A 13,549-nucleotide genomic window follows, 5' to 3' on the forward strand; every position below is an offset into this window, starting at 1 on the left:
AATACATAAGTAATTAGACTGATTATTATTATAATTTTGTACAAAATTATCTTTACAGTCAGTATTATTTTATTTTAGATATAGTGTGTAAATATGTAATTTGTAAATATATTCACTGATGTGTTGTCATGTGAAGAATGAATAAATATTTTTAGAATACATGATTTAAGCATTGCATATCGTCGTCATACAAGTAATAGTGTCCAACTGCATTTTTCGCGAAAATTTGCTAAATAATCATCTGACATATGTATGTATCTGCTTTTAAGATGATTATTTAGCGCATTTTAACGATAAATACAATTGGACACTTTTACTCGTATGACGACGATGTTATTTTAAGAATATATTTTTACCATATTATACACATCTGTTGACTTTTAAGTTTGTTGTATTTAGGGATATGTCATGTTAATGTATGGCATGGATTTTAATATATTTTTATTTTTATTAATATTAGGTTCAAAATTTCAAATTGTTGGAATCAATAATTTTTTTACGTAATTGATTATTTAAATATTGATATAAATATATTTATTTTTTAATATTATCTTTATACATATTTCAATAGGTATTTATTATAATTTGATTTCTTACAAAATATCGTTTAGAAACGATTTTAAAAGTACACAATTATTCTTCTTGAACCGATTTTATAATTATAAAACGTATTTAATTTGACTCTCATGGTAACCAAAGATGTATCTATTATCTTAATGGACTGTACGTATGAACAAATATGTAACAATTAAATTATGCCTACTTTCATATTAATAAATTATGATTTTTAATTAATAATATTATTGACTTTTATTATATTTATGATAATTGACATACTCATACCATATATGTACATATATTATACACAAAACTTTTTAGGGTATCCTTGCATTTCAACGCTCAAATAATAATAAAGCATATAAATTGAAATTCAGCATGCTTCATCCAAAGGTGAGTGTGAATCAAATTTCAGATATTGTCAATCTTTTGTTTAAAAACACTCATCTACTTAGTATTAATTATGAAAAATCAAAATATAAAAAGTTATTTACAATATGTAACTGCAATATCAAAAATTATTTACCCACACTTTGATTTATTTTTCATCAAATTTATATTTACAAATTTGGACATATCTGTGTAGAAGTAATATGTAAACTCAAATTAATGTACCTGTATTTTTGTTTTTCATAATATATATTTGCAGGGGTGTAATTTTTATTAATAATGATTAAATAAATATGGAAATAATAGCGGATACTGAAATAAGGATGTTATTTATTATTATAGTGTTTTGGTTTGTCAATTATAGATTTAGTTTTGAGCCCCTGTCGGGGGGAGGGGGGGGGGGGTATCGAATCTCGGTTCCGCGAACAAAGAGCGAGAGGTCGTTCCGCGGATCGGAAACATTTTATTTTATGGTTTCAGCCCTTTTATCACCATTCTACGAATCGGACGACATTCAACACGTCAAACTGTCTCATTGACAATATGATCCGTAAACTTTACGACCATCCGTCGATTCTCAAAACTCACGTTTTAAAAAAATCGAAAATAATTGAGGGGTAGGACATGATGCATGAACGACAGTTAGTCAACGAGTCAGTGACAAAAGACGGCACGTGTCCAAAATGAATTTTATACAATGCGGAAGATTTTGCGCCAATTAAAGTATACTGATGTCCGGAAACAGATTGGGGTCACACACAATGGTTCAAGATTGCTTTGGCGTTCAATATGAGTAACTTCGCGTATATGAAGGGTAACTACGTGTACATTATTGGATGTATGACATTATCTTGTTTTTTTTTCTCACTTTAAACTAATGTCTATTTAATTTTATTATTTTAACAAATGCGTCAATGATCTTTGTTGTTTGGTTGGGCTAATAATATTCATGGTTTTAAACAAGAATTTCAAAAAAAATGTGATGGTAACGATAGCTTTGGTGATATGTTCTAAAAAAATATAAACAATCGCAAATTACTAAGCTTCGGAAAATGGTTTTATTTGTATTTACCTCTTACAATGATATCTTAAATCATAAAAAGTACAAATCAGATCCCCTACGAAACATCAATTCTCGTTAAATGAACTCTTTATTTTTATACTTGTCATAGGATCATCATAGTAATCATTCCAGAAACATTTTCCAATATCTCTACTATGTTTCGACAAATCAAAACTTTTGATTCAATATTTATTTACTGATTATTAATCTTATTCTAAAACTATTATAAAACTTTTCATGTTATTCAAAATTGATGACAAATTATATTCAAGTATAGAAACAAAGAGTTCATTTAACGAGAATTGATGAAACTAGGCCCACCGAAACACATATATACATATCATAATTATTCTAAATTTGGGTTCAGAAGAAAACATCATTAGAGAAAACGAATGAATACAATAGTCAATAATAAATAACTGTTCAACGGTCAATTGAATTTTTTTCACTATATTAATTTTAATATCGATCATTAATTAAATTCGGCCTGCTTGGTCACCCTTAAAACAAAGCTCTCGCCAACTCTGCGGGGGCTTGAGAAAAGCTCTTATTAAAGGATTTGTCGCTTGTTAGTTCCTGTAGTGGTACCTTCCCTTGACAAGGGGAACTGTATTGCAAAGCAGGGGGTTGAAGGACACGTGGCGCCAACTAAAAAAGGAATCCCGGTGCGTTTGCCCTTATTATTTTTATAATTGTTGACTCAGAGATATAAAAAATAAAATGAAATATTTGTTTATCTGCATAAGTATGTAACCTCGCCTACAATTTATTCTAATATACAAGAATTTTGTTAAAATGTGTCATGTGACCGCAATATGAATTAATCAGGATCGTGGTAACAAATAGTAGCGCTTGAGTGAAAGTCGTAAAATAAATTACTTTAACATATGACGCCAGTCGGCGTGAAAAGGATACTTTTGTAGGGTGACGAGAAACGATCAAAGGGCGCAGATGATCTTTATTGCGGTTGGCTAACCCAGCTTTTCATTCTACTTGGTCAGTTACAACAAGTTCTACCAAATTAATGGTTATTAAATTTGAATCAAAAACTTGAAACACCCTAATTTAAGGAAAATTTAAACTAAGAATAAAATTTCTAAAATGGAAGTTATTATATGTATGTATGTAGTAGTTGATTTATAACTTACTAGTAGTTTCATTCAGCTTCACTCGGTATTTATATGTAATATAAACCGATTAAATATGACAATCTAATAGTTAACATTCGTTTGTTTTTTTTTTTATATTTATTTGAATATTTAGCGACAGCCAATCAGAAAGGATTTCAACGACAGAAACGAATTACACACATAAAGGCCTTTGTTTTAATTTATACATAAGATTTAATTTCTTGAAATATTTTTATGATCACGATGTCTAGGTATGACAAATTGATGATGCTAATGTAATCAATTTTCAAGCAACGTGAAGTTTTAAATACATTAGACAAGTGTATTCGAATAATTTTATTAACACAAAGCTTATATGTAATATGTGTATGCGATGCATGCCCATTTTCGGCATGTGCTCTTCGTCTGGTTATAATCTGCAGCAATGATCATTATAAATAAATCCCCAATAACGGCAACAAAGACCAAAGAATAGCAATAGGGTGATTTTGGAGGTTCGAAATGCGTGCATAAAACAAACACTTTCACAAAATTATAGCTGCATATTGTGTGGGATTATGTTACTTGACCAAATATACTTAGGGCTTAATAAATCTGGTTCTATTGTCTTTGTCTGTTTTATTTATCTTCTTTCGATTAGGAAAAAAAAAACGGAAGACAAAGGGTTGGGTTGAATATAACTGGAGTGGTGATTAAAAGAGGATGTCGCTTCTTCGATTTTTATTGTCTCGGCGACAAAATGTGCATTATACCTATTATTACAAGAACGACAACGGAAGAGAACCTTTGTTGTGTAAAGTACACTTCAATTTGTGTTTACTAAGCGATTCAAAACCAATTATAAACCCTAGTATAATATAAGCGAAAAATAGACAAATTTGCAGTTTTGAGACAATAGTAAAAACAGTATTTAAAATTTAATTATGTAAGTATATATTTCCATGTATAATATTGTAATTTAAAATATATTTTTAGTATAGTGTGAATTCAATTGATTTATCGAAAAACATAACCATTCATCGAAGTGTAAATAAGTATAATATGTACACGTAATTGCTGAACTTTTTCAACCGACACCCATAAACAGGGGTAATCAATCTGCACGGTAGCGTTCCATTGTACAGTAAATGCTTGCACAAACAACCACTTTGCAACGAGGGGACGAACGATGCTAAAAGGGGCCAGTCCATAACTAGTGATAGAGTGCATTCTCTGTAGACAAGTATCATTACGCTATATTCACCATTTTATATATCTAATCCTTAATTTGTAGGATACACACTTATGTGTACGTACACTAGTGTTGTACCCGATGACATATCATCGCATTGGTGTTGGCATATTAAGTTATTAAATAATTAAAAATAAATAAAAGAAATGTGTCCGTCGGTCATGTGTTCGATCCGCACGCGGTCGAATTTTTTTTTCAAATACCTTTTAAATATATTTAATTTAATATTTATATTTAATTATTTAATCCAAATAGACCTACCGTCCTTTTAAATGGACAGTAGGTAATCTGTTACAAATTAAAATATTTTATCATATGAGAACGTTAGTATTGATACAATTTTTGATTTTGGCAACATTAGATGGTATGGCAATAACAATGCATATTTTTTTTATTAGTTGCCCTTAGGCTTTTGTGCCGATAACACTTTTGAAAGTTTGTCCACATATTTTTTATAACAATACTTCCATCATGGATAATTCAAGGTATTTATTTAATTTTATTGGTGATCGATATGAAATTTTTTTGTGAGATATATAAACTTCTTCAGACATAGCTTTTAACATATATATTATAGAGTTTTATCTTTGTATTGAAGTAGATACAACTGTCCTTTATAAAGGACGGTAGGACAATGAGCTACTTAGAGAGTGTGCGCTACATAGTTATTATATTATTATATTTTATATTTTTAGCATTCGAAAAGGGACCCCCAAATTATATATGTTATTAGAAGAATTGGAGACAAACGATCAGCTTGAGGTTCCTGATAAAATTTTTATATTACCACCAGAGAATGCCAATGACTGTTACTGATGAAGATTCTGGGGAAGAAGATAATGTTATTTTGGATAATTTGGTAAAAAATACCTACATACCTACAGACATATAAACAATATAAAACAAGGATAGAAAAATCAATTAATTAATTAATTAAATAAATTTTCAATAAATGGTGGTTAGTTTGATCAGTTAAGAATTTTTATGTCATGTTTATATATTTTTCTTTTCTTCTATTTATGTATTTTTCCTTGTATTTCATGTACTTTTTTCCTTTCTTAATGTTTTTAGTATAAACACTCGTCGCTTTGGAGCAATCTGTTAGACGAGTGTGCTTGATTAATTGATGTATAATAAAATAAAATATTATTTCTAAATGACTTCGGTCTATTTTCCTAGGGGAAACATTCGCTTCGAATAGTATATATAGAACTTTTTTTCTTTTATTATTATTCGTATTACATTGTACGTCATTATGTTGGAAGCACGTATAGGTGTATGTCGAATCTAAGCGACAGACAGACACACAGACACACATAACAGCGAAATTATATATATGATATACGTTTTGGAAGTGGTTTAACTGTGACGTACATATGTATGTCGAATCGAAACGACTATTATAATACAGCGAGCTTTATCTCAGACAGACAGACAGACATACAGAATAGCGATATTATGTGTATATAATATTTTCAATATAGATTTTTACTTTATTTAAATTAGTGTATTTTTACATTTTTTTGTGTAACTAAAAGTGAACAAATATACGTCACGCGTTTACATGCGTCACCACTCAAAGACAAGACAATTAGGGCGAAATCAGACAGAAAGGAACGCGGCACATGGTTTTTTTAGATACTTTTAAACATGTGAAAAAAATGTGGCACGCCTAGCAATTATTCAAGGCACGCCTAGCACACAACGTCCCAAAATCACCCCTTGTAGTATTTTTGGTAAATTCGGTAAAAATGCAACTATGGTCTATGACAAAGAAGATTTTAAACATAAAAGGTTTTTTGCTAACATTATTGAACGTACCTACATATGTACATACTATTTATGTCATTATTATTTCGTACGATTTTATGTCTTCGACAAGTTCACTTACATTTCTTCAAATATGGGATACACGCACCTTTATCGATTACTGTCCAGCAAGGATAAACACAAGGATAAAATTTTACCGAAAACATTCCAGGGGGTGATTTTGGGACGGTGTGTGCTAAGCGTACCTTGAATATGTGGTAGGCGTGCCAAATGTCTTTCACATGTTTAAAAGTATCTAAAAAAAAAACATATCTCGCGTTTCTTTCTGTGTGATTTCGTATATGGGTTTTACACCCGTCTTGCTCATTTGATGATATCCGTATGATGTGTAGCTAAGTGAAGATTGTGAATTTTAATGGTAAAACAAGATATGCTTCACAAGGTTTAGAGTTAGTTACCTTCTACAGTGATTCATTTTCTGGGGATGTTTCACTTTGTGGCTTTCCCGACTTTTATTTCAATTGATATTTGACAGTATAAAACAATACCTAAATGGTATAATGTAGAAAACAGTATATTGACATGGTTTTTAAAACGAGTGAACATATCATTCGATTCGCTTGCAAGATTTCGAATTATTCTAATTTTTTCAGGGCGCAACTCTATTGTTTAGTTCGTAAAAAAATATATCCATCCCGTTACTTTCACACCCTTTATTAGAATACTTCAAATATAGTCTACATTTATGTATGAGGGTGTTTATAGGGAGACACGTGGTGTTCGGAAGAGGAGATGCTGGTGGCCATGGAAACGTCACACTCCAGCCGCCTGAACAAACAGGCACCGATAGCGCCTTTACTACCAAAAGTCAGGGTGCTTCAATTTCTGCTATCATATCGCCATTTTATTATTTACTATCATATCGCCATTCAATTATTTTAAATTTTGAACTTGTAATATAATACCTGGCGATATTTACTCGTATTTATCGATTAGGTAAATTTATTTGTGTCGATATTTAATACACACCACAAAAATATGAAAGTAATTAGAATTGTTCATAATTACCAAATACAGATTTGAAATAATGGTTGATTTATTTATTAAAGAGAATTATAAAATATGTATATGGTTTCAAGAAATATTTGGGCTCACCTGTCACGAAAGAGCGAAATATCAATACAAGTTTATAAAGATAACATCGCTGAATAAATTTCTTTCGGATGCTTCAGGTTTAACGCCTTCTAATTACAAATTATGAATAAATATTAAAGTACATCAAAAGTTTTCCAAGATTAAGCTAGCTCAAAAACCTAGTTATTATATAAAGTTGGAGTAGTATAAAATTTTTCTATATCTGTGTAGTTTACTGTAAAAAAACACGTTTACTTTTTGTAATCACTACTGTCCTTTGATTTCAGTAATTACGGATTTCAAAAAATCTTGAAGTTTTTGGTGAATCATCACAAATTATTTGTCGAGTTTTTCATGGGTTCTGGTTTTATTTTTACAAGCACTCTATTTTTTTTAGAAAAATAATATAATAAATGCATATATGTACATATCAGTACATCACCATAATATTGTATTTGTATCGATATTATCTTAAATCAAAATTTTGGAAAGGTTGTACAATACACAGATAACTTAAAAATCATAAAATACAAATATAAATTTTATTCAAATAAACAAAATAATTAGGTCGATGGTTATCGCATATGCATAATACATACTTTGAATTGAAATAATATATTAACGCCAATTGGTAGTACATATTTTAATATATTGCTATCATTCAGCAGTGAACAGAATCATCGAGAGCATAAAACATACTCAGATAGGGTCCTTAATTTTTATTAACTTTAAAATCCATGTGGCCAATGACTCCAGACAAGCGTTCTCCCTAAATTAGTAAAAGAAAAATTAAGATTGATAAAATAAATTACCATGCAATATAAACTTACATATACAAATATACATTTTTAAAACTTGTTTTTAAGTTGCACATCTGTTTATAATAAAAAATCAAAGCACAAAGAAACAAAGATCAATTGTTGTACTGCCTTGTATTTAAGGTTGTCAACGAATGTCAATAAAATTATGTTCGCGAATTTTACCATGTAATGTATTTTCAGTATTGCAATACCGGATATGAATGGTGGACGCTTTTGATATCAAACATGAGCAGGATAGATTATTTTGAAACGTGGTTTTCTCGTAGATGTGTAGTTCCAGTAGAACGCGTGAGGAACAAAACTATCTTCCAGCTACTTCAAAAACAAAGTGAAACTAATAAAAATCTTCTAAAAACAATAAATATCGGACAAAACGAGTGGCAAAGAGTTAGCTGTCACCATCTCCAAAATATTCGAATTTTTAAACATATCTATGTATAAAGATTATATTTCACTATGGACTAAGCGGAAACAATCGAAATATCTATCGGGGGCCAAACCTCGCAAAATGGAAAAGTTTCAAAGCGATCGGAAGAGTTTTAGGAGTTTTACAATTTGCAAAGTGACACTAATAAAAAACCTTGTAATAATAATAATAAATAAAAAAAACCTTGTAAAAATAATAGAGAGCTTATTATTACCGCAAAGCGACGAAAACTTGAATATTTTTGCCACGTAATTCGTAATCTCAATTATCGCCTTCTACAAAAAGTAACGGAGAGGAATGTAGAGCACAAACAGTGGCTTGAAAGAAAGAGGCTTCTTGGCTCTATAATATCAGAAAATGCAGTGGCGTACCTACTGACGCGAGAGTATACAGTGCATGCGGGCCCTTGAGATCGGGGGACCCCCGAGGGGATCTCCAAATACACTGTCTGACAAATGACGCCTTTTTTTTTGGTTCAGAGACGAGATATAATTTTTCTTATAGATCTATGCCCAGTGAACACGAATCTGATAATAAAAAATGTTGATTGGCTCGAGATTCGGAGATATATGAGTTTTTTAAATCGCGCGATTTTCTATATCTTGGTGTTGTTCGGTCGATGTCTCAAAATCTGTCAAGTTTCTGTTCAAAATGAATATTGGAATCTATAGTCTGGTATTTTATCTTTCATTTGTAATACTTTTCAGCTTTCAAATCTCTCTAAGTAGTCGTCCAGTTCAAATCAAAAGTCAAAAGTACGTATTTTTACTTGGATTTTTTTCCCACTGTTAATACTGTTTTATATTGAGTATTTTCTATTGAAACATGTTTATTGGGATAGTTTTCACATTTCTAGTGTGTGATTATACATACGTGCACAAGTTAAAAGATCGAAGTCGAAGATGGTCGTGTAAAGAGGTGCTAGGAGCAATGTCAGATTGCGTGACGTTTGGGCGTTGAAGAGGTGGGCGCCGGAGTGAGAGCGGCTCGTCAGTGCCGTCGGGACGGGGAGCGCGTTCGGTGACGTCAGATTCTGATTCGGATTCAGATACTAAGGAAATATGCAAACAGCGAGGGCTCGATTGGTGACGCGACTGTTGACGGGTGCGGCGCGATCTCTGGAAATCACCCACAAAGCCTCTCCATCTCCATCTCAATCGCTCTTCATCTCCAGACGACATCTGCAGGCGGCCAGCGCAACGCTCAGCAAACCACAGTCAGTATCCATACATACCTATCTCGCAATCGTCAGCTATCTATTCCTATTTAAAAACTTCATTATACTAAAAAGAAACTTGCTTTATTGAGTTTTTTTTTTGGTATAGGTACTCACCTCACTAATGAGTAAATGTTACATTGTTGGTTTTCTGATAAGTGATTTTTAACTAAATGTTTATTTATTTCTTCTATATAATTAAGATGAATGTTTGTTTGTCCACTACACAAATCGACAGTTTCAATGTTGAACTATCAAATTTGTTATGTTACTACCTACCTGGGCAATTCAGCTAGTAGAAAAATGGGTCTACCTCACGGACCGGAATGTGAAATTACCGAAAACGCAAATATCGGAAGGCAAAGATCGAAAATCGAAAGATCTTAAGTCGAAAGATCAAAAAAAAAGGGTGCATGGTAAACGGTCCATACTCACTTAATTTGCGCGAGCAGGATACAACAGGAACAAGAGGAACAGGCTTTTCCTCCCGTATTCTGCGCGCGCACATTAATACGGGAGGAAAAGCCTGTTCCTCTTGTTCCTGTTGTATCCTGCTCGCGCAAATTAAGTGAGTATGAACCGTTTACCATGCACCCTTTTTTTTTGATCTTTCGGCTTAAGATCTTTCGATTTTCGATCTTTGCCTTCCGATATTTAGCTTTTCGGTAATTTCACATATCGGCCCGTCACGGAGACCGTAGAAAAATATATAATATGTACATAAAAAAACTTTTTAAGTAATACATAATCGATACGCTAAACTCTATTTATTATTAAAAACTTTGCAATATCAAACGCAGATTACAAAAAATCAGATAAAGGCTTTATCTTTTTTTCTTACGAATTATATACATTTCAATGTAGTAAATACCGTTCCTAAATTTAAGAATCAGCATATATAGTGTATTCAGACCGGAGAGGTACAATGGCTTCATGAATGTATTTTTATTTAATCGTTTATCATATTCAGACTGACCGCAATTTAAATCGACACATCGATTATAATTATTATATTTACATACAAACCTTGCACAAACAAAAATAGTATTTTCAAAGTTCATCAACAATTAAATCGCTAGAAATTGAAGGGCAGGAACTTCTATTGCATAATGCAACATTCTTCTTGAAATACGACACGTTTAGAATTCACGATCATCAATCTCCGATCGTAATGTAAGCGACTACGAATCGAATTATAATAAATTTGAAATTGAATGAATTATTAATGTTGCTACGAATACATACATACATAGACGGAATGTATTTTTTTACAAGGCTATTCTTAGTTTCACTTCTTATTATTTTCATCTGCAGCATATCTCAATGTATGAAGTCACGTTTTCTCTTATCTTTGTACTTAAAGTTACAGTTTTTACAAACTTGTGTATTCTATTCATATAGATTAATTTTACATAAGAAAAAACTGGTCGTATTGGTTTTATGGGCTTCGTTTATAGCCTCAGTTCGACTTTATACGTTGTTTATATTATACTTACTGACCTTCGAAGATTAGCATTTTAAACATCATTGACTTCTTCAATGGTTCTTAAGTATGTACATGTATATTTGAAAAACTGGATTGTATTGGAGGATTCCTTCAACCACAAAAATATATACTGGAACGCCATTCCAATGTGTGTGTGTGTGTGTGTGTGTGTGTTCAAATATAATATAAAACCGGCACAAAATTTGAAAATAACATCGTAGTCTTTTTTAGGGTGACTGTAACATTTGTACGAGCGAATGGTGAACGTATACCAGTCAAAGCGAAAATTGGTGACACTCTTCTCGATGTAGTGGTAGACTCAGGAATAGATTTGGAAGGATATGGTGCATGCGAAGGTACACTTACGTGTTCGACGTGTCACGTCATATTGAAAAAAGAAGATTTCGATAGGTGGGAATATACATTTCTTAATAATACAATCGAATTTACTATAAAATTTATCATGTGATGCTAATTTCAGATTACCGGAGCGGCCCGGTGACGAAGAGATGGATATGCTGGACCTCGCTCACGGTTTGACGGACACCTCTAGATTGGGTTGTCAAATTACGCTTACGCAAGAGTTAGATGGTCTCGAAATACAAGTACCGGCCACTATAAACGACGCCCGCAAATGATGATTCAATATGAACATGTTTATAGCTAAAAAAAAACCGCACGAATTCGTTCGTGTTAGCGCAAATATGATTATTTTTTATTCCATTAAGGGTAATAATTGAAAATTAGACATCTCTGATATGATATGTATTGTTATTACAGTCTGTTTTTGTTATTTAATTTTTAATTGAAGCAAATTGTACACGTGCTTCTTTCTGTGCATGTGTAGTATTTTTGATAAATGAGCAAATGATATTATGAAATGTTAATTTTAAAATAATTTTTATCCCTTTGTTTAGTGAACTTACAAGGTCAATAACAAAATTTAATATGAACACTTATTTTACGTGTGCTAATTTTTTTAAATGTTTTATATATACCATGTGTAAAATAAAGTGTTCCATTTTATAATACTTACTAATATGTATTCTTTACAATCCCCCCCCACCTTATAACCTTATTTACTTATTTACTGTGCTAAAAAAATCTGCTAGCCACTGTGCGTCCAGTTAAAAATGTGAGTATTAAGTTAAAATAATGCAAAATCTGCGAGGTTAATTATTGTAATTAGCTATAATAATCATTTTATCGTGTATTAAACTTTGAATAATATAAAATAATTGCAAGAAATGAAAAAAATGATTCGTCATTCCATGGTGGATATCATTCTCACACTGACCGTTGAGCACGGCGTGTACTTTATTCCCCATCTCTCTCTCGCATCTGTGAAGCATGTGTAAAAGGTGCTTCTTGCGAAAATAATTATTTCTGTTGATATTGATTAATGTAAAGGCATAATCCGAAAAGGCATAAGACATAAAACATTTTTCATGCTGCCGAAAGCATTTCTTGCTATTTCGATCTTTCTTATCTCCATTTCGGAACTGACGTCCGTATTGATCATTGCTCCTACGTATTTGTATTGTTCGACCTGTTCAATCATTTGTCCGCGCACACTCAGGTTTAATGGATCCGTCTTTTCTTTACATATTACCATTGATTTTGTCTTGTTGATATTAATAGACAGACCCCATTTTTGACATGAATGATCAATTGCGATCAATAACGATTGTAGGTCTTCGGCACTCTCAGTCAATGTTGCCGTATCATCAGCGAAACGGATATTATTTATAATTTCGCCACCTATTTCTACTCCTATTGGACTATCGACTACCTGGTTGAATACCATTTCCGAATACAGATTGAAGAGCATGGGCGACAATACACATCCCTGCCGTACCCCTCGACTAATTTCTACTTTTTCGGTTTCCAAGTCTTCAACCTTCACGACAGCAGATTGGTTCCAATATAGGTTCTTCAAAAGGGCGATATCCTTTGCATCTATCCCGGTTTGGTTTAGTGCATGGATTCATTTATCATGTTCCACTCTATCAAATGCTTTTTCAAAGTCGATGAAACAGATGTATATCCTCTTTTTGAAATCCCTACACTTTTGTAGGAGTATGTTCATGCAGAACAACGCTTCCCTTGTTCCTAATCCTCCTCTGAATCCAAATTGCGAATCGCTTATCATACTTTCGCACTTACGCCTTATTCTCTCTTGGATGATTTTGAGAAGTATTTTAAGGGTGTGGCTCATTTAACTTATCAATTGCATTGCAGCCGGTTGGCTTATCTTTTTTTGGTAAGGGAATAAATGTTGACTGCAACCATTCTTGAAGAATTTACCAGTTTCATATATTTG

General features: G+C 32.0%; 1 protein-coding gene across 1 annotated transcript; it reads left to right on the forward strand.

Moving 5' to 3' along the window:
• The first annotated feature begins 9,399 nt into the window (after positions 1-9,399).
• Positions 9,400-12,468, forward strand: Fdx2 (Adrenodoxin-like protein 2, mitochondrial Ferredoxin 2). Its single transcript, XM_077446661.1, has 3 exons — positions 9,400-9,740; positions 11,458-11,637; positions 11,708-12,468. The coding sequence occupies exons 1-3, from the start codon at positions 9,586-9,588 to the stop codon at positions 11,862-11,864; spliced, it is 492 nt and encodes a 163-aa protein (XP_077302787.1). The 5' UTR covers positions 9,400-9,585; the 3' UTR covers positions 11,865-12,468.
• The last annotated feature ends 1,081 nt before the right edge of the window (positions 12,469-13,549 follow it).

The sequence above is a fragment of the Arctopsyche grandis genome, chromosome 3 (assembly GCF_051622035.1).
Source record: "Arctopsyche grandis isolate Sample6627 chromosome 3, ASM5162203v2, whole genome shotgun sequence".
Taxonomy (NCBI): Eukaryota; Metazoa; Arthropoda; class Insecta; order Trichoptera; family Hydropsychidae; genus Arctopsyche; species Arctopsyche grandis.